Below are 27,708 nucleotides of genomic sequence, written 5' to 3'. Positions count from 1 at the left end.
ATATAACTTCAAATTTATTTCGACTCGTGAATCTAGTGACCGAGCTAGTGGTTAAAGGATCTGGCACTATTATACTGTACTGACAGTTAGTGAATTTCGATAGCGGAAAGTGTATATAGCGTGGGTTCGACTCTCTCCTCTGCCATAGGGCCCTACAGTTGCCTTTTGAAAATTTCATTTTAGGGAAATGGGGCTAGGCGAATTTATATATGGCGTATAGGTTTGTCTTCAGGCTGAGAGTGTCCTGAGTGTGACTGTCCTCACAATAATATTTATGTTTGTCCCGTTTGTTTTTGATAATCTATGCTAGAATGCTCATCAGCTATCACACCAATATTTATTCTCTCTTCCCGTCTCGTTAGCCACCTGTTCTTTTAATTTTAGACTGATAACATGTTTTAGTTTTTAATGATTTTTAATTACAGATGATTTATGATAAATGTTCATGATGAGGTAATTTTTCTGGGAATCTTTCGTGACAACTTCCATATCAGATGATAGATTTATCGATATCCTATAGCTCTAGCCACCCACGACAGTATAAGTTTCTACAGCTATTACCCCACCTGTTAACGCAAACACTAATTGGGTAAGTAACAGGTGTTTCATAATTATCTGCGTATATGCATGGTAAAATGGGGCGGGGGTGGGCGATAGAGTGCTCCTCCTGACAAACAATGAAAGAGAAAAGTGCCCTTCCGAAAAATGAAAAGAGAAAATCGGGAAGGCAAAGGAAAAGAAAAGGGAAAAGGAGCCCGTTTTCACCCGAAATCCATCCCGATCATGGGCCAAAATCAGTGCAAAATACGAAATAAATTTCGCGCTACGCGCGCACATTGTCCCAATTAGGCCCGTTTCGCCCAGATCATGGGCAAAAATAGTACATAATAGACAATTTTTGCGCGCTACTCGCGTACATCGTCCCAATAAAGCCTTTTTTGGAAGCTCAAAGACATGTACATTATCTCTTCAAAAACGGTATTCGCTGTCGTAGTGCACGTTAGAATATGACCGTTGCTAGGTCAACTGGATCACGCTTTCTTTGTTACGAACCACTGATCGAAATGATCACAACACCGTGAGCCTATGGCAAATCAAAATTCGGAACAGGTGTATGAGCCCAGGCTTGGAGCAGTAACCAATGGTTATTAACGTGCACTACGACAGCGAATTATAATACCCTCCGATAATACCGGGTCAAAAGATGCAGCCGTGAATTTTTTCTCCGTTTTACCCCCCAATCAAGAAAGCTGGCTACGACCCTGGGCTCCGAAAAAAATTGTACGGGGATGTGCCACGATGCTGTTACTTAAACCGAAACTTATCTTTGGTATTGTATTTTGGCTAATCCTCTAAAAATTGTGTTGTGTTGTATAGCCCTTTGATCTTTAGAAAATTATCTTCTAGTCTGGTCACACTCTCGGTAAAAGTGGAAGAGCAATCCACCCTTTCCATCAGTCACTGGAAAGTACTGGGTGCATTGCACAGCCCGATAGGTTAGTAGTATATGATGTACCCCCACTGAGAGGGTTTACGTGAGGTACTGGTGTGGCGTAAGCTCACGTCATATCTATTTTGAGCGCGATGACGTAATTTACGAAGTTTCTCATTTTTATTTTAGCGCGATGACATCATTTTGGAATGTCCGGTCCATGGCAATTGACTCTACATTCAAAAATAAAGGAGAATGCTAACCATTACAAATGGCAGGCTATTCACCGTGCTCACATTGAATTACTGTAATAGAGTCAGGGTGACTCTATAAATGGAGTCAGGGTGACTCTATAAATGGAGTCAGGGTTACTCTAGGGCCAACCACTACGCGACTCTATGTCAAAATGACTCTAATATTGGGATTCATCTGACTCCCTTGAAGAAGCTTGAAGAGTCATAATTTGTTGACTCCGCTGACGAGTCACCGTTGATGACTCTACACAGGAGTCATTTGACTCCCAATATAGAGTCATTTTAGACATAGAGTCGCAGAGTGGCTGGACTCTGCTTTTAGAGTCAACGTTGGTTTTCAGTGTAGCGTAAACACAGAGCCTTTAAACCAGAGTTGAATGTTGTGTAACTCGTGGAGAATTGTTGGCCAGAGTGAGAACTCCGTTAACCACTATAGGCCTACTATCTTTATTACAAAACAATGGAGCGATTGAAGCAATATAGCTCAATATCATGCCGTTACAAATGAAGAAGTTATACGAATGCGCCTAAGGAAGAGAATTAAAGTCATCCCAGCGAAAGTGTAAAAAATAAAATTGTGTATAAATTACTTCAAAGTGAGGATAAGTCATATTATCATTAGTATTTCTGAAATGAAAAAACAACAACAAACAAACAACGTCAGCATTATTGACATTGAAATACGTATATACAGATTCATGTAAAATGTCTTATTTTTGTCTTTACATTACACGGCTTTCGACCACTAGCAGGCTAATACACTTACAAAGGTACTATATAGTACAAAATCTGAATTTTGATGATTTTTAAGATCCTCAGGATGAGCACTGTATGATGGGGTAGACGCGGTACGGTTGGTCGAAGCAGTCAAAATATCGATTTTCATTATCTTAATCAATATATTATTGAAAAATAACACTTTGATGTTTTGCAAAAGTTCATTCTACAAATCATATACTTTGAAAACTTGCTTGATTTATTGTTGTTAATGAGTTTATGTACGTTTTACAAAACTTTTGTTGTTTCAGCCCTCTTTACAACATAACTCAAGAACCACAGGACCTACAAAAGTGTGATATTTGAATTCTTCTACACACTCGCTATGAAAATGATCAATGCAATATTTGCCAAAGCTCACTACCATGTGAACTACCAAATCGCAGCAGTTTAAAATAGTCGCTAAACCTGAAGAGAAAAAGGAGATGAGGAGAAAAAGGAGCTTAAAGGTCCGTAACCAGGATTTATTGGGGGGGCTGATTTTGAAAAAGTGGACCTTTTATCACAATTTGGACCTTTTTTTACCAAAAAGGCATAAAAAAAACCTTCTATTTTTCGCTCGCAACGCTCGCAAATTGAGAACTTTTTGCGATCTTGGCGATGTGGGTTACGGTTCTGGGTTTAATAATATCAAAGTATTCCATAATGCTTTGAGAAAACATAGGATTGGTTGTGTTTTCACAATGTTCGTGTGAAATACGTGTATACTGACTCTTGCCGCAGAGTGTGCTCTTCAACTGCGACTACGTCGATTCTGTTCGTCGCTGCGGCATATGAATGTTTCTATATACCATGTATACGAGGTGAGCGTTTAGTATTGACCGTCATATTGAACACGGACAAAAATAGCAACCAGCGATCTCTGTCTTATGTGCATGGCCAATATACCCTGGATATAAAGTTGGTCAATGGAATTATTATCTTTTTCGTATTTCACCTTTATTTCAAAGATAGGTAAGTAAATAAATTGTAGAATTTTTTGGCAATAGAGTGATAGTTTGCAGATACTTTTTTACGTTTCATGTTCTCACGGTCAAGTATAAGGCTGCAGGCAATGGAATAAATTGAGCTATGTTGGTAGCAGTTTTTGTGCATATGGGTTTTAACAAGTGTAACAAAAGGTTGCAAGTGTTCGGGGGATGATATGTACTGCACTACTATACCGCTGCGTTCGCTTGAATTGAACATGAATAAAGTTGATCTTGAATATCAACATCACGCAGTTTTTTCCAGACTTCAGTAGAGTAGTTTTGATAGTTAACGAAATATAGAACTTTGATTGTGTTTTCATTGATGGCTCAATTTTACTTTATGACCATGTGTTAATATTTCACTGCTGTATAGCGCATTTTCAACACCAGGATTGAGTATTTTATTTACTAAGTGTCGTCAGGAGAAAACATGTCAGATGAACTTTGGATGAAAATGACACGAAAGAAGACGTAGCAATTCGGGGAGTGTAATACCCGTGTGTACAGATCACTGCCCTGGAAAAAAGGAGATTGTGTGAATAATATGTAGGCTATAATATTGTCGCACATGTATATTATATTATATACTGAACACCCGACGATGGATATTGCCGCCAATAATTTGTTTTCACAGCCATGAAGACCATGATAACTGTATTTGAATAGCATTGAATTTGAGATGCAAGTCCGACCTATGTGAACTTTAAATATGATTGACCTTGGATCACCTTAATGATTGTAGGCCTACGTGTCGATTTAAGGGTATATATGGTATACGAGGTATTGTTGGTCGAATCAGCCAAAAACAAATCGATTTTCATTATCTGAATCAATATATTATTGAAATATAACACTTTGGTGTTTTGCAAAAGTTCATTCTTCAAATCATATACTTTGACAACTTGCTTAATTTATTGTTGTTAATGAGTTATGTACGTTTTACAAAAGTGTTGTTGTTTCAGCCCTATTTACAACATATTAACTCAAGAACCACAGGACATAGAAAAGTGTATCTGTGATATTTGAACCATTCGCAAGATGCTGTGATCCCAGATAGCATGGCAATGGTGGCCCAATGAAGGGCCAATGTTTGAGTCCAATTGGCCCAACATTGGCTAACAGTATTGGGCCAATCATGTTTTGCTCATGGGCCCAAGGTTGGCTCAATATTGGGCTTGGGCCAATGTTGGCCCCAGCTTGGCCCAAACCTTGTCACAGTTATTGAACCAACATTTGGCCTGTACCTATTTCTCATTGGCAAACAATTGTCTGCCAATGTTTTAACAATATGTAATTTTAGTATTGGGCCAATATTGATGCAATGGATTACTTTAATAATTGGCTCGGGAAAAGACGACGGTATCATCTCTTGCCCGCTTCGCGGTAAGAGAGGATCGAACTATACGACTCATCACCGTGGTGTTGAATAGCCATCAAGAGTATTTGATAGCATGTTGACACGTACTTTAGAAATTATCTTTAAAAGTGTGGTCTTAGAATTGAAATTGCCGAAAATTCATGTGTATTTTCTTTAAAATAAATAATCCGTGGTGTTAAATAGCGTTTGCCCTGCGTTTTATCATCCGTGGTTTTGTTTCCTATTATTTCAACTTAGTATAATATTTAGGATTTAAATAAGGTCTTCCAAACACTAGTACTCATCACAATAATTATTTGTTACCATATTGTTACCCAATTTGTTACCGAAATTGGTGTGATAACCTATATTGGCTGCCAACATGATGCCAATGTAAAAATTGCCAATTGAAAGCCAAGATTGGCCCAATATTATATACTGATCAAACGATATATAAAAGGCCAACATTAAACCAATGATTGGTTTATTATTGGCCAGAGATCAACTGCCAATGAATGGTGAGCCAATATTGGCCCAATATTATATACTGATGTAATGCCAATGCAACTTTTTGCCAATATTGGCCCAATAAGTATATGTTATCTGGGGAACTACATTTTTTGTTGCTGCTTCGACCAACAATGCATCGTCACACAAAAACGTGATTGACTCAATCGTTCGAAATATCCGAGTTGTATTCATAATCATACAATCATAGATATTGCTGCACGGTGTACATCAGAAGGAGAAAGGAATTAAAATAGGGAACTTGCGCTTCATTTGTCATGCATGCATTGTGTCTGATTTCGGGATCTGATCCAGGAAAACACACTCAACTTATGATTTCGGCAAAGGCTGTTCTTTCTCATCTTCCATGCAGCGACGAACTTTTTATTAGTTTATCCCCAAGTCATAAATGTCTCCCATAAGTCTTTAAACATGGTCCGATCAAATCACATACATATCAACCTTGAGCATCCCGACTTTTTCTCCATCGATCATGTAGGTTGAAAGTGAAAGTGTGATGTTTGTCATCAGCATCAGTCGGCTGCGGAGCAGGCGACTACAAGCTGGAACTGTTGCAATCTTGGGCTAGCGAAACAATTTTGTTTGGCTGCAGCATCCCCCTAGCCCTTCTGTATCTCTCAGGAGGTGTTGGACATACTGTAACTTCAGTGTGCGCGGCCTCCCCGGTTTCCTCTTCCCATGTGGTGGAATATAAAGGGCATTATTCTTTCACACAGGCGCTTCGTCTGTAAGACGCAGTATATTGCTAAGAACTTTGAGTTGATGTGTCATGATAACTCCTGCAACCAGTTGGATGTTGCTGGTCAGATTGTATATTGTTTCAGTTGGAATCCACTCCACACGCTTGATGTTTAACAGAACTCTGTAGCAAGATGTTTCAAATGCATTGATCTTAATTGTTTGCCTGTTTGACGATTACACATGACTTGCACCCGACGGTAACACAGGTTGTCTTTTGATTGATTTTTGTTTCGATTGGCAGGAATGGACGTTCCAGTTTACATAATGATGCCCAGGTTAGTGTTTTTCTTTTTTTAGGTCTCCAACACTAGAGCCCATCCTGGAACTCAAGTACTAGAAGTCTGTGATATGGTTGATGGTACTACCAATAGACTTTAAGTTCTGAAGGAGCGTTACAGTTTGCAGTTATATATTCTGTCTTAAGTGCACTGATGACAAGACCCAGATCTACTGCTGCAGTTGCTACCTAATAAGCTGTGACTGGGCCTGGGTTATGAAAGATTCCACCAGGGTAATATCAGCGACATCTAGGTCATTAAACATCCTAGCAGGATACCTCGACGTGGGTAGGTAACAATTCCAGAAGTGGATTTCTTCAGAAGGTAGACTACCACGACAATGAACAGAAATTGTGTCAACACATCACCCTGAAGCACTCCAGTTGTTACCTGGAAAGGCTCGGAGATGCTTCCGTCTACCATGACGGCACTACTGGAGTCCTTGTAGTGCACCTGACATTGACCACATGGTATTCCGTAGTGCCGCAGCACTGAAAACATGACGGACCATGCATGTTGATGGAGTCGAATGCTTTTTTAAAGTCCACAAAATGACTGTCAAGGGAAGTTGATACTCCTTGAAGCCTTAAATGATGATGTATATATTGCTGAGCAAATAGAACTAGCTCCATTCTCAAACCGCGAAGCCTCTCGATTTTACAGCAAGCGCAATCATACAGGTATCAGAATACAGCACAGAAGGCTGTGCTAAGCACAGTTGCGTCCTGATTTAAAGCCAGCCTGGTTGCTTCTCAGTAAAGGTTCAATGTGAGATCGAATCCTGTTAAGATGAATCTTGTACACATTTGCAACAATAGACATAAGCAAAATACCACGTTTGTTTGTCATGAGAGAGGGAGAGAGGTCGCCTCTCTTTGGTATCTTCTTCTTTGGCCGGCGCGCACTACTGACGATTGGCTACCATCTGGCTTCATCCTTATCTCCTGCTTCCAAGCTGTTCTGTTCTGAGCTAGACGTTTGCCTTGCAATACGTTCATTCCTGTCCATTCTTTGATATTGTCAAACCATTGTTTCTTCTGTCGTCCTCTCTTTCTTCCCCCTTCAACCTTTTCTTTGGTATAGAGGAATAATTACATTTGTAGTGGCGATGGCAGCGTTGAGGATACTTCCATGCAGAATTTGAGAGTCATATCAATCATGCTATCCCCTCCTCTCTGGAGTTTTACAGTCCAATGCGTCAGTGCTTTCTTGTTGGTCTTCATGGCTGCTATTGCTTCGATTACTTCTTTACGAGTTGGGGGACTCAGTGAAAATAGGAAGATTTTTAACAGCTGGTGCAGGAAGTTCTGAAACTGCTGTGCCGGTGTCGTTGTTAAGGCCAAGGAGTGGGCTAAAAATTAATATTCCCGGGAAAATATTCCTCTCGGAAACAGCTTCAACTTTTCAACACTCTCTGAAGACTCTGTGAATATGCTTGGACGTGACCAGACCCACTCCTTCGTGCCATTGGCAGCAGAACTGAATATTAAAACACAGATGACCAAAGTTCATCAGTCATAATGAGACTCATGATATTCTTGAATTCTGGCAATGTAAGAGTAAGGAAAAGAATCAATTGTATAACTTTGCTCTTAGCCCTTGGGTTGAGAAATAAGAAATTGGGGATCTTATTCCATGCCGGGATTTTCTCCGACTTTTCTCGAAACATGTTTGATTTGACCGCCGTTTTATCTTTTCTTTTTTTTTTTTTTGGTGGTATTTTGAAATGTTTGACATACTACCCATATGACATTTTTGTATTCCTATTGCAACATGTGTCACGGAATCGTTGAAAGCAAGTTGTGGAAAGTAATGTATATTTCTTTAGCATATTTTAAAGGTCGCGTGACACATAGGTCTATTAAATATTTTCCCATGCACTATTTTTTTACAATGATCTTCAACCCTTTTATTATTAGTACCAGTATACTACACGAGTAAGAAATATTTGTACTCTTGAGGTTTTTTATTTAGCCTTAATGTTTTGATAACTAAAATGTTCCGACTGCATCAAGACATGAAGCAAAAGTTATGTACCCAACATACTGAGCTATACTGATATAGTCCCTCTTTATTTTTCGCTATGTCTTTGAATTCGATACAATGTATTGACATAGGGTCTTAGCGTCTGCATGTGGGTTAAATCCATCTGAAAGTCCATATACTGTTTTATAGAGCCTGGGGCTGGGAGGTATTTAAAACGTTCCATATTTTGATTTTTAAGTCTTTTTTTGAAAGTTTTTCCCGAAATATCCTCCTTATTTGGACTTTTCTTTCCGGGTCAAATGTTTCAGTGCCTGGAGCAAGACAACCCGTTGACCTGCCACATTCCAAACACAACTTGGATGCTCGTGTTGAGAGAAGAAGACAGCATCACAGGACTCTTGAAAATTTACTATAATCTAATTTAGCCTTTTTTGGGATACTTTTTGTACATGTACATTGTATACTGCCCTATGCCAAAAATAATAATAGTGTACATGCATGCATGCCACTATGCCACTAGAACTTGAAACATCAAACATATGCTTGAAAAATGTCTTGGCATGCATGTTCCATTATGACAAAAGGACTTGACTTTTAAAGGAGTATTTCGTGATCCTAGCATCCTCTATTTATGTCATTTTTCATTAGATATCCACGAAAAAACCTATTCCCAAAATTTCAGTTGATTCCGATTTTGCGTTTGCGAGTTATGCATGATTATGTGTATTACACTGCTCCATAGAAAATGCGTTGTAATTTCGTTCTGGTGCACCAGAACGAAATTCAAATTTCACGATATCTTTGCTAAACGAATTAATCTGCAAGAAATATTTTGTACATAAACATTATGTAGCCAGAGGTTTCCAATGATATAAAAATCTCAACTTTTTTAGAAAAGTGGGGGATGAGGCTGTGGATCACGAAATGCCCTTTTAATAAGTGAATGAACGTTAACTTAATTTTATAAAGGTTTTGGGATCTGATTAAAAAAGTTAACCCCCGGTGTGGCAAGTATATACACACAGTTCATTCTTATATCAAAAGTAATTATGGAAATTGTTTTCTATTCCTTCAATGAGGACTAGTTTTGAAGATAATTAGCCCTGGATAATTAGATCTGCATGCTCCAACCCTGAAGACGCTTGATCCGCTCATAGAGAGTGTCTTCAGAGTCTATGATCCGCTTGACCCTCTTCTATGTGTAGATATGTTTTCAAAGAACTATCTAACCAGTGTTCTAAATCGGTAAGTTACCGGTATTTTACATCGATCGGCATAATTACCCGGTAATTTACCAAATTTTAATTTACTTCAGGGGTACTACACCCCTGGCCAATTTTGTGCCTATTTGCTGAATTTTCAGTGCAGTAGGCCTAGTTGTAGTCTTTGCCCCTATAATATATATACATATCTTACCTGTCACCATTGTGCTATAATTTTTTGAGAAAAATGCAAAAATAGGCACAAAATTGGCCAGGGGTGTAGTACCCCCTTAACCGAAAAATAGATAAAATAAGTGTTTCTAGACTTATTTTCTCAAATTTCGGTATTTGTGTATAAAATTCTAAATTTTGTATTTAATTTGTTATATAGTATTTTGATTTCCGATTGATTGTTGACATTTTTAATTGCTTCAAAAATGCATGGAGTACATACCTTCAAAATCGCTCCCTCCCATTAGTAATCATTGGTAGTTAAGTACAAACTTTTTAATTTAATTTTGCTAAATGGGCTAAATTGATAGAAAGTTTCTATCCTTTGCCAATTAATAATTTGCTGAAAAAGTAAATTAAGCAGTAGGCCTACTCTTTTTCCCTTTCAGGATGTATAAATAAAACGCCTACCAAAAATAATTACCCCCCGTTTATTACGATATACGGTAAAACTCAAAATCTATGCACCAAATTTAAAAACTGAAATAGCAAAAACAAATCGAGGTTAATTCTGCAAGTTTTGATACCTTATTTGTCTGGCCACAGATCCTGGTGTGGCTCAAAGTTTGTAGCCATATGTATGGTGATACTTTGAATGAAAAAGATGTATTTTCAAAGGTTGACCTAAAATGCTACTCAAGTAATTCCCTCTTCATGACCGGTCAAGGATGACCCGCGGTGATTAGTCCTTCTAGAAGGACAATATCCACACCGGCTGACGGACTATATCTAAGCCGGCCGACGGACTAACTGCCCGGACTAACTGTTGAGTCCTTCTGGAAGGACTAGCGGTGATCAGTGACGAACAGGCACTCTACAAATGTAGCAAAAAACAAAAGCAACATTTTCAATGGGTTTTAGGTGAAACTTTAGAATGGGGGTTTTTTCCATTCAAAAGGTCACCATGGCAACAAATTAAATTTTGGTCCATTAGACCTTTGATTAGACATTTATGAGGCATCAGAATTTGCAAAGTAAGACTGTATCTCGCACTGTGTTTCCTTTTGCTATTTCAATTTTAATTTTGGATGCATAGGCTTATATTTTGAGTTATTATCTCATAATATTAATATGACTTAAAGGGTATTTCGTGATCCTAGCATCCGCTTTTTATGACATTTTCAGTACATATCCACGAAAAAAGCATATTCCCAAAATTTCAGTTGATTCCGATATTGCGTTTGCGAGTTATGCATGCTTATGTGTATTACACTGCTCCATAGACACTACGTTGTAATTTCGTTCTGGTGCACCAGAACGAAATTCAAATTTCACGATATTTTTGCTAAACGAATCAATCTGCAAGAAATATTTTGTACATAAACATTATGTAGCCAGAGGTTTCCACCCGGGTTTCCAGTGATATAAAAATCGCAACTTTTTTTTGAGAAAAGTGGGGGGACGAGGCTGTGAATCACGAAATGCCCTTTTAAACCAACAAGTGTTCACCCGATCGAATTCAAGAAACTATGGAAAAGGGTCAACATGAAGGATATTCTGAACTTGTATCGGTTTTGTTGTGCAAAAGACACGATACCCAGTAAAACTGTACTATCTGCAAGTATTAGATACTGATTAAATTATTTGAACAAAAATAAAGCAATTTTTCAGAAAGAAAGCTGTAATGATTTCCACATGGAAGTGGGCAACCTTTTAAAATCAAAATTAGCCTTTCTTTTCAGACCGTTTCCGACGTATCAGCATGATCAGTAGTCGCCCTAACAATCACATCTAACAACCAAACATCAAATAACCTTTATTTTGTAGCCAGGATTTAAGAGCAAAAGCATGGGTAATTTCAATATCCTGGCACATAAGATAACAGAGATGTGACGATGGAGGTACAACTTTTTGAATGACCCTCGTACAATGAAAATTATTGATTTTTTTTGTAATTGAACGACCCTGACGAACTCCGACACGTCTTCCAAGTATTTATCAATGCAAAATTATGAAACATGATCTTTATCTATGGCGTTTTTTTTAAAGACAGTTCAATGTGGTTTAGGCTATTTATTGTTTAGTAAAATACTACTAGTAACATGAACAAGTAACTGCAAGGGATTGTGTGTGATCTTTCGATTGTTCTTAATTACAGACTATTACACAAACCAGTCAAAAGGCCTCTGGCTCATTTTCCTAAACATAATCTAAACACTGCAAATGGATATTACCTTTGACAATCACTGGGAGTCGTACCGAATGACATTTGCCTCGTTTACTTGAATACGTTTACCTTTAACAGTATATTGACTGTGAAGGGTAATGTAATATACCCGGGTAATATAGAACATATTGAAGTTTGAAAAGTTCACGAAAGCCTTCATGTCAATCTGGTAGTACGGTCAGTAGGCCTATGCTGTTGTAGTGGTATATAGATATTAAATGAACAGCTGGAAGAACTGCAGTACATATAATTATTATCATGATTATAGGTCTAGATTAATGGACCTTCATATGATTCCGAGTTTACCGTTGGTCAGTTGTTCAATTCACTTCAAAGAGTTTGAGGACCCAGAACTTGTAAATTATTGAGGCTTTTGGATTTTGAACACTTGTATTTGAAGTAAATATTATTAAAATTGACATTTTTGACATTTAACAGCCCTCAAAGTAAACTTTATTAATCTAATGACATTTACTGACCATCATTTGAAAATTTTAACCTTTCGTATTGAAGATATACAGCCCCCCCCCCCCCATTTTTTTTCTTTCATCTGGCTGATTCTAGTTTTCTTACTGTTCATTTTGGAGATCTGTTTTGGTCCTTTACCACTTTCTAGGATGGACTCAATTTCTTCTCTAAAAGTTCTCTTCAATTTCTGCTTCTTCTCTGACGCCTCTTCTTTCGAAATTCCTTCACAGTTTCCTTGTACTCAGAGGATGATTTAAGCACTTCCCAGCAAGTCTTGCGGTTAGCACAGCTGTGTGAGTGAACATGACACCACTGCCCGCCCACTGCATACACACGTGCATGGTTAAATTTGAATTTGGACAGATATATTTACAATAAAAACACCTTCTAAAGGTTGGTCGATTTCACATTTTATGTTATCTACAGAAGGTGTGGATTATCCTTCATGCATACATCACTTCAGATCTGAAATCGACCAACTAATAATGACACACGGGCAATTCTAAAACAACATCTTTTGCACAGAGTTCAATGAGATTTGAAAAGTAAAGTGGCAGTTGAAACTCTAGTGATAACACTTTTACAATGCATGATGGGGCTTCCTTAAATCATCCTCTGCCTTGTACTCTACTTTCTGAGTAGAAGTTTTGTCTATGATTTCTCTGAGTATCTTTCTTTTAATATCTAGCTCCTCAATCTCAATATCTTCTTTGGTTTTTTGTTTCTTTGTTCTTTCTTGTGGTGCTATCTCTTCAGCAGCCTCTGTCACTATGCTGGATATATTAGTGTAGATCTCGAGTCTATATCCATATCATCCATATCCAGTGCTGTGAATCGATTCTTTGAGTGTTAGTTGAAATTCTTCCCTCCTTTCTTTCAGTCGCATTATATTAAGTTTGCTCTTTTTAGAATTCTTGATGAATTTGAGTCTTGCAAGTTTCTTGTTCAATAGTATCTTAGCTCTAATCATCCTGTGATCGCTGCCAATGTCCACATTCGTGATCACTTCACAATTCTGTAGCATGCCTCTCTGGCTATACTAATAGTACAAAATCAATATGATTCCTGATCTTTCCTCCTGGGCTTTCCCATGTCCAGTATCTGTTTTCTTTCTTTTTGAAGAAAGTGTTGGCAATAACCAGGTTTTGTTGTGTAGCATATTCAAATAGCACCTCTCCTCTTCTGTTTCTTTCGCCAACTCCAAACCTTCCCATGATTGATTCCTCTCCGGATTGACGTCTACCTATCTTGGCGTTGAAATCTCCCATTACGATGGTGTAGGTCGCTCTACTTTCTTCCATCGCCTTATTCATATCCTCATACATTTCTTCTACTGCTTCATCCTCATATTCGCTGGTAGGTGCATACACTTGCACAACACATATGTGATTGTTTGCTGTCAGTTGTACATTAAGTGAAACAACTCTATTTGTATTTTTATTTCTCTGATATAGTCTTTGAATTTTGGATGGATCATGAATCCAATTCCTTTCGGGATTCCTACATCTAGTTGAGAAGAAATACTCAACATCTGTGCAGAGTTTTACCAAGACCTATATAATATATATAGCTCTCATTCTAACCAAAGTAAACCAAACTTCTTGTCTCCAGATCAAACAGACCTACCAAACCGTTAACGTAACTGTTAAAGAAGTAGAGACAGCAGTAAAACAAATGAAAGACAACAAAGCACCTGGCACTGGTGATATATATCCAGCGACGTGTATAAGATAGGAGGTGCGGAAATCATCACTCAATTAACAAGACTCTACAACCAAATATTGACAGAAAAGAAGATACCAGCAGCCTGGAAGGAAGCCAAGATTATTCTTCTACATAAGAAAGAGGATATCAAAAACTACCAATTAGTATGCTATCACATGCATATAAAATTTTCACACGAATCATTCAGAATAGAATCAAGATAATCTTGAATGAAAATCAACCAAGAGGGCAGGCAGGCTTCAGAGTGGATTTTTCAACAACTGATCATCTGCATGCTTTGAACCAACTGATTGAGAAAGCAAATGAGTATCAGCTGAAGCTTTGGCTATTATGGATTATGAGAAAGCTTTTGATTAGGTGGAACATAGTGACTTATTTGCAGCCTTAATAAGGATTGGAGTTAACGAAGGGTATGTTAAGATTCTAGAAGACATTTGCACAAACGCCACAGCTACAATCCACATAGATAAGGATGTCTCCAAGCCTATCCACATACAGAGGGGAGTGACACAATCTCTCCAAAAATATTCACAGCTGCCATGGAACAAATTTTCAAACAACTAGATTTAGAAGAAAGAGGTATTAACATCGATGGAGAATGGTTAACCGACCTGAGGTTTGCAGATGATGTAGCCCTTACATCACCATCAGTCAAAGACTGGGAAGTTCAGCTAAACAGTTTGAATACTGAGAGCAGGAAAACTGGACTAAAAATACACAAAGGGAAAACGAAATACATGACCAACTTTGACACTAGAGAGTCCATTGAAATTAACAATGAACCGATAGAGAAAGTAGATAGCTACAAGTATCTGAGCAAGACAGTCAAAATGGAGGACAAAACAAGAGATGAAGTCTTACTGAGAATCAAGGTTGGCTGGTGTTGTTTTGGTAGGTACAAAGACATCCTTTGTGATAAAAAGCTATACCAATGACATTGAGGAGGCGTATATATGATCAATGTGTGTTACCCACTAGACTTTACAACGCTGAAACCTGGTCGACAAATAAAGATCTAGAACAAAAACTCACCACGACACAGCGAGCCATGGAAAGACGTATGCTGAACATAACTTTACGTGACAGAATCAGAAACAGTGACATAAGAAGTAAAACTGTAGTCAAAGACATCATGGAAAGGATCGGTGAAGCAAAATGGAGATGGCAGGACATGTGGCAAGAAAAAACGACAACAGATGGACAAAAAGAGTCACCGAGTGGCAACCAAGAACAGGAAAGCGTAGAAGAGGAAGGCAAAGACGAAGATGGCGAGACGACTTAACAGCATATATAGAGGCACCACTTGGGCAAGGGATGCGCAAGACAGACAGAAATGGATGATTCTTGAAGAGGGCTGCATACTACAGAGGATGAAACAGCCTATAGGTGAGGTGACCCCCCCCAAAAAAAAAATGTTGTTTTCAATACGAGTTCAGGTATTTTGGTTGAAAATGTCGTTTTTGTTTAATTTTGCACCCAATCTGTACCTAAAAGTCTATCATTTCTATCTTTCAGGATAAAGCAGTGCCAATGACCACAAAAGATGAACGACAGAGAAGGCTCCGTTACCAGGAATGACAAGTCCAGTGGTGGATGGCAAAGCAGTTACAGAAAAGAAACCGCCAGTCCCAGAGAGGGAGCAATGGGAAGGACGTTTAGACTTTATCTTATCTTGCATTGGCTTTGCTGTAGGGCTGGGAAACATTTGGCGGTTTCCATACCTATGTTATAAGAACGGAGGCGGTAAGTTTTTTGGCGTGTATTATGTGGTCGTACACTACGAACGAAACGTAAAGTCGGCAAACTGTATTCTGAGTTACAGTGCAAAATGTGCGTGACGGTCGTATTCATACCTCAATTTGTTGCGACATATTTTTCATTTGATAGCGTTTTAAAAACCAATCAATAACCCTATTGCTGAAGAGGATAATAATCTTCTACTTATTTCTATAGAATCCTTAAATAGTTCTAGTCTTTGTTTGCTTTGGTTGAATCTTGTTCAAGTGGTGGTTACAAAGCATTGTATTTTGTCTAGGTATGTATAACCAATAATTAACAATAAGAGGACATTTCTGAACCTCGTTGAATTGGGGATGATTTGAAATGACCGCAAATTATGACTATCTGATTTATTACCAGCAATGTGGAAAAAGAGACACATGTGACACCGAAAAGGGCACCATTTTGTTGAAGGAGCAAGTTCAACAAACTAAAAGTCGGCTTCTGCATGGATATCGTTTGAAATCAAATGATATATCATTTTAAAGCTTATGATATCTATTTTCTAAACACGAAATAAAACCTTTTTGTGATCAGAACCACCTACCTATCTCCACACCCACCAACACACCCCTTTGATTTGATTTGTTCGGGTTTTGACAACCCTGGATAGCCTCTATTGAAGCTTATTTCCATTGGGGTCCATTTGAACACCGGGACGGGAACAGTCAGGGGTTAACACCCTACTCTTTTCGAAACTGGCTGCGAGATACATGTACAGGTATGGCTCTCTGTACACGGGACCGACGGCTTAACGTCCCCTCCGAAGGACGGAGTACTTTCATGATTCATTTACCCAATTCTAAATGAACCATGGGGAGAGCGGAAGTCTGAATTTAATCTACAGAAGTTGCCAATTAATTTCAGACTTTTTTTTCCAAGTCAATATCCCAGCAAATTGCCACCGCCGGGAATCGAACCCGTGACCTCATGCACTAAAGGCAAGTACCCTAACCATTGCGCCACGCTCTCCCTTATAATACTACACGCCCCCATTATAATACTACAAGCACGTGTGTATCCCTAACTCCCTCTTCATCCTGCTTAGCAACATTTGCACAGTATTTCTATGAATACATTGTATACACTTCCCGAATTGTATATCCATGATATGCAAAAATCATGCTGGGCAATGGTCGTACTTAACACTCATGATTGATCTGTTGCGTTCAATGACCAGGAGTAACTACGTTTGGATATAATTTACCTTCAAATAAATGATGTAATCGATATATATAATTGTTTTGTGCAAAAATTGATTGATTACAATTAAATGCACACGACATTGAACTGACTAAAAATCAATGAAAATGCTAAAATAACGGTAGAACATAACTTGTTGCAAAAGACAATAATATCGTAATGGTCGTATTGATTTCACTCTATTAAACATGAACGTTTCGCGTTTGTCATGTGTGTAGCAACTTGTTTAATCATCTGGGTAAAAACTTCGTTATCGCCCTATTCCTTTTGTATATAGACAGTGGCTTGATAATACAGTGTATGAGCCCCGAGCCCGACCCCTCAGATGGGGGTAATGCTACTAATAGTTATGGGAAGTTGACACAGTGTACACAAAAGTGCATGATAGCAACCGGGGTAGCTTTTTTGCGGGAAAGGTCATCAAATTGTGTTAAAAACCATACAAACGTATATACTAGTTATAACTAGTACATGTAGTTCACTAGTCATAAGGATTCAGAAAATTTAAGTTTGACCTATCTAGGACTTACCGTTCTGGAGTTATTACGGAAAAGTCAAAGGTCACGTTTCTGGTTCTATGGGGGTCAAAACATCAAAGTGCTTCATAAACAAAAAAGGTGTCAAAATGTTCGTACAATAATACAATACAATAATTATAGGACTAGGCGGGGGACTAGGCTACACAATCTAGGATCTACGTAATGCATTCAAGAACGGGAGCCATTTCAGCAGCACCCGTATTTTGTGGGGAAAGGTAATTGAACTTTTACACGGTGTCAAGTTCAAAATTAAAGTTAAAAACAACAATAACGTGTTCATCTACCCATAATGATTCAGAAAAAGTATAGTTACGGCTATTGAGTTATGGGTAAATACAGGGTGTCCCAGAATGATCTATACCGGGAAAGATGGAATTTTTTAGGTATGAAGAGCATGTTGAATGGTCATATTGTTTTGCATTTTAAGTTCTACATATATTTAGCGTTCTCAGATTTTTTAGATTTTAAAAATTGGACGTTTCTAGTAGAAGTTATAGAAGTTTGCGTAAAAATGGTGAATTCTAAGTTTTGACAACGCAACCTATTTTGAAAATCTGTAACATTACTAACCGTTCAGCACAAAGTTATTTGGAAAAAGTTATGCGGATGATTTAGTTGTGCCCTGTTCATATTTCCACTAAATAGCCGATATCTATCCATTATTTATGACGTTACGAAGCAATCATTATATGAAATTAAGGATTTGTGGCCTATAATCCTATTCTCTCTTTGGCTGTAGTTTTAAATAGAGTAAATAACGTAAAGAAGTTTGACGAGCATGGAACTGTCAGGAATCGGCAGAGTGAAGCTTCAGGTGCTCGTAAGACTGTAAGTAAGAACTAGAGCGAACATTGCAGCTGTCCGGCAAGCTTTAAGGCGCAACCCCAACAGTAGTTGTCGTCGAAATGCTGTTCCAAACATCCCACATTCTTCATTTAATCGTATCGTACCATTTTTCAAAGGTTTGCGAGTCGTTTTTCATCGATTTTACATTATTGCATGCCACGCCAAAACAAATAAAGGTAGCGTGCTGAAATTAACAGAATAAGTAGGAGACATGTCTAACATTTATAATGCTCGTATCAAAAATAGATACACTGCCCGTCTTCTATTTTTAGTTATTTTTGCAAACACGGTACAAATCATTCTGGGACACCCTGTAGGTAACATTGTGACGTTATAGACCGAATTTTGGCGAAAATGAAAATTGCTCCAATATTGTTGAAAAAGGTCTCAAACTACTTGTTTTGCCACGAGAAATCAGAAAAAGGTTTTCCTATGCAGGATGTTTCGTTTCCTCGGTAATAAAGCAAAATAGGACAATATCCACTGGGTCGCATTGAATTTTATATTTGACCTTGACAATTGTTGTTACCCGGAATTAAATATACTCTTCTTTTTCTCCTTTCATGCAACGAGATGAATAATTTTCAGACTATTTTCAACAAAATCAGACCAATTTTCATTTTCGCCCCTGCGGAGCCAAAGTTAATCATATGACGTCACAATGTTAAACTTTTGCCTATAACTCCATAACCGTAAGTCATAGATAGGTCAAAGTATACTTTTTCTGAATCCTTATGTGAAGAGGTTGACAATGGTGTGGGTTTTGAGCAAGTTTGAATAACTTTGAACTTCCAATGCAAAGTTCAATGACCTTTTTCCACTAAATGAGGGGTGTTGTTGAAATGGCTCCATAGCCTAGATTAATCACCTCATAAGTACTATTACTCTGCCAAATATGGCAACTTTACCCGGGCAACTTTAACACGATTTGCACGATTTTTAGTGCATAGAAGTGAAATCTTTTGAATTATAAGCCTTTAAAGCAGTGAACGAGTTTATTGAAAAGATACAACAAGGGTATTAGTGAAGAGTTGCTGCAACATCGTACGGCCTATGGTCCGTACAAGTATAGCTACAAGTGGTACAACAATTTGTAAATCACCGTAGGCCCTACATAGTGTGGAATTTTAAATGTCACATTTACATGGATCATAACATAAACATGGTAAAGTACATGACTGTGAACGCGAACACATTATACATGGCTCATTTCATGACTATGGATGAGTATAATGCGTAAGAGTTTGTTCAACCCATTTGACTATTCAATCTGAATATGAAAACACGACGTGTCTCGAGGGTGGCACAAGTTGCATGCTCCTATTATCATGATTATAGTAGAAGTTTTGCAGGTGTCCGAGGATCAGTGTGAAATGCAGTGCACAGTGTTTTCCACTTATCGGATTGTCCTTCGTTCAACTCCTTGAAAGAGTGGAAATTCACTCTTTTATACATTTAGAGAGTAACTTTAAGCACGCGATTCGATACTGCGACCAGCGAAATAACGCACCTACGCCATGCATGCCCAGCATGCATGCAACTACTACACAACACGAGGTAAAACTATATACTAGTATATATAATCGTATCTAAAGATACGATTATTGAAGAGTAATTTCCACTTTTTCAAGGAGTTGAACGAAGGACAACCCGTTAGGTGGAAAACACTCTAAATTGAAAGAAAGTACATTTCTTCCCGTGATTTTCTTTAGGCAATATTCACTCTTTTGAGAGTATACAGACTACTTTTTTCAGTCCTTTTAGAGTGAAGTTTTTCCACTCAAAAAGGGGTTGTCCTCCATATCACTCTCTCACTCTTTTTTCCACTCGGTGTAGGCCCTAAATGTAGAGAGTAATCGCGCAGAGCGTATGTACGTACATACACACGTGAGCTAGGTCGGTTTGTCGGCACCCTTGTAGCCTACTTGTGACATAACCGCGAAAAAGCATTGACGTCACTACCGAACTTGATGTGTACCGAAGTATAATAATTCACTTTTCAAAGTACTAATGGCACGGTGACACCCGTCAGTCCAAAACACCGTCAATCCGAACCACCGTCAGTCCGAACACCCGATAGGGTTAGGATTAACGCTAACCATCACCGCTTCTCTAACCCTAAAGTTAACTAACCCTAACACTAACCCTAACCCAACCCCTAACGGGTTTTCGGACTGACGGTGGTTCGGATTAACGGTGTTTCGGACAGACGGGGAGACCCCAAATACACAATGTAGGCCTAATGGTTTTTATATTATATCAGAGTGGCATCTCCTGTTTAGATTTAGACCTTAGATTTTGTCCCCCCCAAAATCAGTAATGATAAATGTTCCAACGTAAAATGAACGTATGTGAAGTGAAAGCCGCGTGGCCTTGAAAATATCGAGCATAATGGAAATCCGATAACAGACGTCACCTAGAAAAACTATACGTATAGTAAAGTATTCAGTGAGTAAAAATGCGCCTCAAGTACAAAATGCGTTTGTTACGAAGTGCGAGCTATCGAATCGGTTTCACATGGTCACTATATTATTGTAACATTCTGACTATTGCTGGTCGTGCTTTGCCCAGTGCCGATAAAACTGGCTAGACGAGTTGAAAACGAGGTGCACGGTCGATGCTTTAAAAAAAAGCATTGCGGATGACTGCAACACGCTCATGGACGCATGAGTGCCATGATAATTTTATGATCATCACAAATGCATGCATGGTTACTATTATCCATTATTAATCTATGCTATTATCAGTACTGAGCTAAAAGCAATACGAACATTGTTCAGTTCCTTCCATTGTCTCGTTCTCTTACCTCAGATTTCAGGTAACTCTCGGATAGTGAACAAGATCGCGATCCAAGTCCATCGATACATGTGGCTCTGAAAAGAGCTGTGAGATACTGCGTAGCTTGCCCATTGTCTGTATACAAAGATATCTGAACGATCTTGCGGTGGACTATACATGATATATAGTCCAATGCCATTGAACTTGAATGCTCTCTTCAGTGTCACCGAAGAACTAGAGGAGGGGAAAATGGTGTCTTGGCAGAAGACACGTTTTAAGACGGATGTAATGTCATCAGGTGGGAGACGTGTATATTTCAAGACCTGTATTTTATAAAGACGTGTTTTTCTCCAAGACATGTCTTATGTCATCAATGGGAAGACACGTATGCACTTCAAAAGACATGTTTAGGTTAAGTCACGTCTTTACACAAGACACCACTTCCACGAAGTCACGTTTTTCTCCAAGACATGGAAATGCATCATCTCTTATCCGCTTCGCGATTTTATTTCCATCGGATCACGTAACGTCCTTAACATTTTTCATAATTTTTTCCTGGGGGGACTAATTGGCTGATTTCAATGACATTACACATTCACTGTTAGTTTGTGATGGGTTCAATCATTGAGCAAAATGTAAAAAAATCTATAATTAGAAATAATTTAACGAGTGTTACGGACGTTTCATAAATCGTTACGGACGTCACAGCTTTTGCTCAAGGCTTTGAAGAGCTTCTAAATGACACATCTTTGTGAGCTGTAGTTTAACTCCTCTTCAAAAATGGTTTAGTCTTGTAACTGCTACATAATATAGTCAGCGTATTACTCACACACATTGCCTGCAGCACGACCCCAAGTAACCCTGAGGCAGACTGATTGACCTATAATTACACATCTTCAATACAAGAGCACACATGAGAAGTACATGATTTTCAAGACCTGAAGTTAAATTGGAAGAACTTCTATTTAGTGTAAAGTTACCCGTAATATGTATTAATAAAAAAATCCCTTTAAAAGGGAAGGCCAGCCTCAATGCAGAAGAGGTCTTGTAAATAGTTTGGGTCACCGTGAAAGGCATTTTTAGGATCACGCTTACATCCATGTTACATGACAGTTCACCAAACCATCAATGGTGAGAACATGCACACTGAAACAGCAAAAAACATTAACTCCTATAACTCCTGTCAACTCTTTAATTCATTACTCCAAATTGTTCTGTATTTTTGTCTTTACTGCTTTTTACCCATGCTTATTATTAATAAAATCAAAAAATTCACTGCAGTTGTTAGTTAATTCGCTATGTTAACTCAACTTACATGCACATTTTATTTTAAAATAATTTTATATTATTTCGCAATGTATAGTTTACTATAAAGTAGATAGTGGCAAGCACATGATAAAGGACTGATCATTCACTACAATCTTCACTTTTAAACTGTATTTTTTGAATGTGTTGATTGTTAGTCCGAAACTCCTGCAAAGCTATGGACATGGCATCTAACCTACTCCATTCTGTAATAGTCTGCATTGTGTGTTTTCTCAGTCTTCAATCATTTTGTTGAATGTAATTTTATGAATCAAATAAAAAAGATAGAAATTGGCCTCACTTTAGTTATGTGTCATTTTACAGTATTTATAATTTATAAAGTAAGACAATGATTTATTTATTTTCTATAAATGCATGTCAAATTATGGGATATATTGTTCAATATTATAGCTAGCCCCTAAAAACTTTATTTTCAATCGGATTTTTCCCGTTGAAAAGACAAAACTGATGTTAAAGATAGCAATAATATCATCAATAACATTTTGAGTCAATTTTATCCATAAAACGATACAGGATAGGATAGATAATTACTTTGACTTCAACGTGGTCCATATAATGAAGATTTTGATTCTACAACATTATTAGATCTGTTATCAACATATCAATTATGCACTCACAGGCAACCAAACACCATGCTATGCTCAGTAGTCCATGTCATTTTTTTGATATGCTGATTGCTGAACAAGTTTATGAATATATGTGTAGGCCTAACCTATGATAACTTTTTAAGTCATAATTAATTCAAACATAACTTTGGCAATACTCAATCGTTTTCGTTCGTTGAAACGGCAAAACATACTTTCTTTTCCTTGCAAATCGAATTAGCAGACATCAAAAACATTTCCACCACGAGAAGTAAAAAAAATAATTCATACCAATAGAAGAAGGCTATAATCTTAGCTAATCTTTAGTGTACACAAACCCCATCTCAGAATTAGGTACCAGCCCTATGGGCTGACGAAAAGCTGATTATGTACAATTACACCTAAGGGAACAGCTCTTAAATGTTGTTTTATTGATTTTAATACATGTAACGTCCGTATACAACGCTTTAAAATGTAACGTCCGTAACACTAAATCAACAGCATAGGACGATATAGGAGTATTAATGTCAAACTTTTCATGTTTGAATAGAATGGAGTCAGTGCTTGCTCAATATAGTTAACAGGAAAAAACCAGAACTTCAGATTTAAGGATGATGCATCTGTCAAAAAGGCAGGCATTTTTGCGTAACGTCCGTAACGCTCGTTTCTAATTTTGGAAGCTAATTACCTAAGAAAGCCAAAACAAAATTGCTTCATTATATTGAACATTAGAGTGCGTACCAGTATATAAGTAATAAAGTTATCCTAACAGCAAACAGGTGTGCTATTCACCAGTGTTGTAGTCGAGTCCTCATCATCCGAGTCCGAGTCCGAGTCCTTGGTATCCGAGTCCAAGTCCGAGTCCGAGTCCTTGCCAATTTCTGATGTCCGAGTCCGAATCCTCAATGTTCGAGTCCGAGTCCTTGTGTATCAAATTCAAGCCCTGGGGTTTTGACCAATACTTTATCAACGTAGGCCTATATTTAACCATAATTTTAGTTCTATATTATTTTCTTGTAAATACATAATTTGTTAGTCCCACCTTGCATGCCTAGTATAGTTTTGGGGCTGTGCAATAATTATGCGGAGCCCGGGGAGGTGTGAAATTGCAAGAGATGCTTTTTAAGGGATTTTGGCGGCCATTTTGAAAAACGCCCTCTACCAAGAGTTCCCCACATTTTTCGATGGGTCAGACCCCTCTCATTCAAGTTATTCAGCGTCCTGAAATCTATAAAAGAATACCTTCAAAACTTCTTGTACTCAAACCGAGAACGGGACTTCCATTCTGGATCCTGCTATATCCCCTCTCGGCCTGCCAAAAATCGCTTGCCCCACTCCCGGCCTGCCAAAAAAACACCAAGCAGTCATGCTGTTACAATGACCGATTGGGCTTTCCGTAGATTGGACTTTCCGTACAAATAAAATCCATTTCACCAATTAAAGATAATAACTGAAAGCAATCTTGATTTTTGGTTGTACTTTTATTTATAAACTGAATTTATTTGCATATAAAATTACTTAAATTAATCATGTGATGTGATCATTGATCAAGCATAAGAAGAAGTTTACAATGAACGAAAATAAAAGACCTAAAAAGACCCTATTTTGCCTTGAAAAAAGGACTCGAGTCCGGACTCGAGTCCGAGTCCGAGTCCCGAGTCCTCCAACACTGCTATTCACTTAGAAGTCGCATGTATCTGTAACGTCCGTAATGGTGGAATTGCCCATGTTTAAGAAAAACACAAGGTATTGAAACGGGCATTTACAAAACTTATTGTCCAACCCTATATAGAAGAATATTTCCATACCAAATTCCTCAACTATAGCTGGAAATAACTACACTGACACACTTTGAAAACAGCGAAATCTAAATCCTCATATCGGTCGGGTTTGGGATCCTGATCCTGTATTATCGTATTTCATCGGTGTGTCTTTTTGTTATGTATTTCCCTATCCTCGTTTGTTATCTTCAAGTGTAAATATAAACTGAATGCTTGGTCTTGGTATAGTACTTCAGTATTTGAAACCTATATCCAGAGACTTTCTAAAGTTCCCCCTTGACCATAAATCCATAGAATCAGTCAGGGTATGCTTGACTCCTCAACTGATGGTACGGGACAGTGTCGGCAATGTAAAGTACACCATCCAGGTCCGTGCTCTTAGCATGGTTAGTATATACGAGGGCGGTCAATAAGTTCGTAGAACAAGGTACTTGAAAGAGTACTAGCCAAATTCTTTCTATCTCACTCTTGAGCATGGTCACTGCAAACCTTAATGCACCCGTCGCATTTTTTCTTGAAACCTTCTATGTCAACAAAATGGAAGTCTTCCGATAGCTCCTTGAGCCACTCTTCAGTGAAGGCTCACCAGCATTAATCACCAGCAAACCTGATATTATGAAGCTAGGACTTAAAATTCTAAAATAGGTTTCACTAACTGGAGGCCATGCCTGAACCACAATGTGGTTACTTTAGTTAACTGACCCCTATGTCGTGAATGGCAGCTTGACAAACTAAGAATAGCGCGCGTACAGGACACAATCCGAGAACAGTCACATTCCTACTATCAACCTTCTTCACATGATGGCTTGCCTCAATTTTGCTATCAAAATTGTATGATATATGCCTATGATTGTACTTTCATTTGGCAAATGATCTTTCATCAAGATTTTCCCTAAATCTCAGAAACAGCGATGAAGACCTTGCACTATGGTGACCGGGTGATGATCTTCTTAGGTGTGGGAGATCCAGGTGCTTCCACTATATGCTCTCGTAATTCCAGTGATTAATGTATGTTTTATCACCTTTAGCCACATATAGATTAAACTTGCCTCGGTCCTCATTCTAATTGTAAAGGTGTGGAATTGAATATGTCAATTGGTATCAAATTCTGGGACCCCATCTAGAAGACACCCTGGAATACCCAATGTTAATGGATTAATGTTGAAAACACATTCAACAGACTTGTCATATTTTGAGGCTATCTCATCTTTCTTTTTTGGCTCTTTATCCATTATCAGTGCCACTGTACCAGCAAGTATATCGTTAGTGGTGACGTCAGCAAGTCTTTTGGACCTTGGATGATCTTCAAGGACGCTCATTCCATTCTTGAACTCTAAGAACCATTTCGTTGCTGTTGAATATCAAGGACTTCATTACCATTTACAGCAACTGTACATTGTTAAATTTCATTTGAGTTTTCACCGCCGTTCGGAGAAATTTCCATAATGACCCTGTACTCACTTCTGGTAGTACCTGTGAATTCATGGAGGTAGGCTTCCTCTGAAGAGTGTCCTGCCCACATACAGTGATGCAAAAATCCAATATCTTTGCAGTAATGTTTTGAAGGAACAAGCTTTCAAATGAGACCAAATTCAATACCGTGCGACAAAGTAGCATACCGACTTCTACGAACTTTTTGACCGCCCCTCGTATATATAAAAAAAAACCTGCTGGAATAATTTAAATAACATGAGCATGATGAGGTCTGCATTATCTAGCAATGGCTCTTGGACTTTTTATTTATCAAATACTTACAATTTCTTCATGGTTTCGTTTGCCAAAGGCATCAATATTTTAAACGATAACAAAAATATTAATGTTTACCAACTGGTATAATACCATTGGGCACGGAATGCACTGAGCTTCCAGGCATAGAAAATGCCCATATTCATGATTTGAAAATGTATGGAAGATCTTGAAGTACCGCGGAGTTGATAGACTTCTCCGTAGTCCACTTGCCAATTGTGCATACTAGCTCATACTCTGGCTATTGCATTTAAGCTTACTAAAACTCTGATTCAATTAATTTGTGCACAATTGATAGATTTTCACATCTGATCTTTTCAGTCACCGTACTCCCTCTGTTTGTTAGCTTCCCAAGTGGACTACTGACTTTGGACATGCTTAACACGTCTATGGATGAGATTGTCGGATTCCTGGCCTACTAAAATTGGCCATGATGTAATGCATCTTTAAATGGATATGGCTTGTGATTGGTCGCCTAGATCTCGTTATGGTTTAAATCCTCCGGGCACCTGCCATTACCATTAATAACTACATGGTACACAACTATACTGCCCTTTGTGTTGGCGGGAACATTAAACTCTCAGTAGGTGCATGAGCGCGTCTTGTACTTGCTTGCGGTTTAATTGGATTGATAAACAAGTATGATTGACAGTATATGTGTGTTAGGGATGGCATAGTGTACGGAGTTGAAGGCCTATCGCGAATTGCTGAGGGTTTGTCGTGTTTGTGATGCATTGTATCATTATATTTTATTGATTTATAAACTTTCCACATGACCTCAGATAAAATTGATAGAACAAACTAAACGAACAATCTAAAACATAATATAATAGATATCTATGACTTAAATGTTCCCATCACCATGATCACACAAACGAACGACCCTGATATTCGGCCCGTGGAAGACATCTCTTGCAGCCTCTTCGTATGCCACGTCGTTCGTGCGTGGCGTTTCTACTGCTATTTAAAAAAAATGGGCTATATAATAATTATTCGGTAGACAATATAA

The 27,708-nt window shown here is 38.1% G+C and overlaps 1 protein-coding gene across 1 annotated transcript in view; it reads left to right on the top strand.

The window, feature by feature from the left end:
* Positions 1–3,265: 3,265 nt before the first annotated feature.
* The window catches only part of LOC140149167 (sodium- and chloride-dependent GABA transporter 2-like), a 48,301-nt gene continuing 23,858 nt past the window's right edge, over positions 3,266–27,708 (top strand). Inside the window, exons 1-2 of the mRNA XM_072171364.1 lie at positions 3,266–3,417; positions 15,633–15,860. Coding sequence (XP_072027465.1) covers positions 15,692–15,860 — 169 coding nt within the window. The 5' untranslated portion in view covers positions 3,266–3,417; positions 15,633–15,691. The remainder of the gene's footprint in view (positions 3,418–15,632; positions 15,861–27,708) is intronic.

Source organism: Amphiura filiformis, chromosome 3, assembly GCF_039555335.1.
Source record: "Amphiura filiformis chromosome 3, Afil_fr2py, whole genome shotgun sequence".
In the NCBI taxonomy this organism is placed as follows: domain Eukaryota; kingdom Metazoa; phylum Echinodermata; class Ophiuroidea; order Amphilepidida; family Amphiuridae; genus Amphiura; species Amphiura filiformis.
This window is presented reverse-complemented; position numbering and strand designations above follow the sequence as displayed.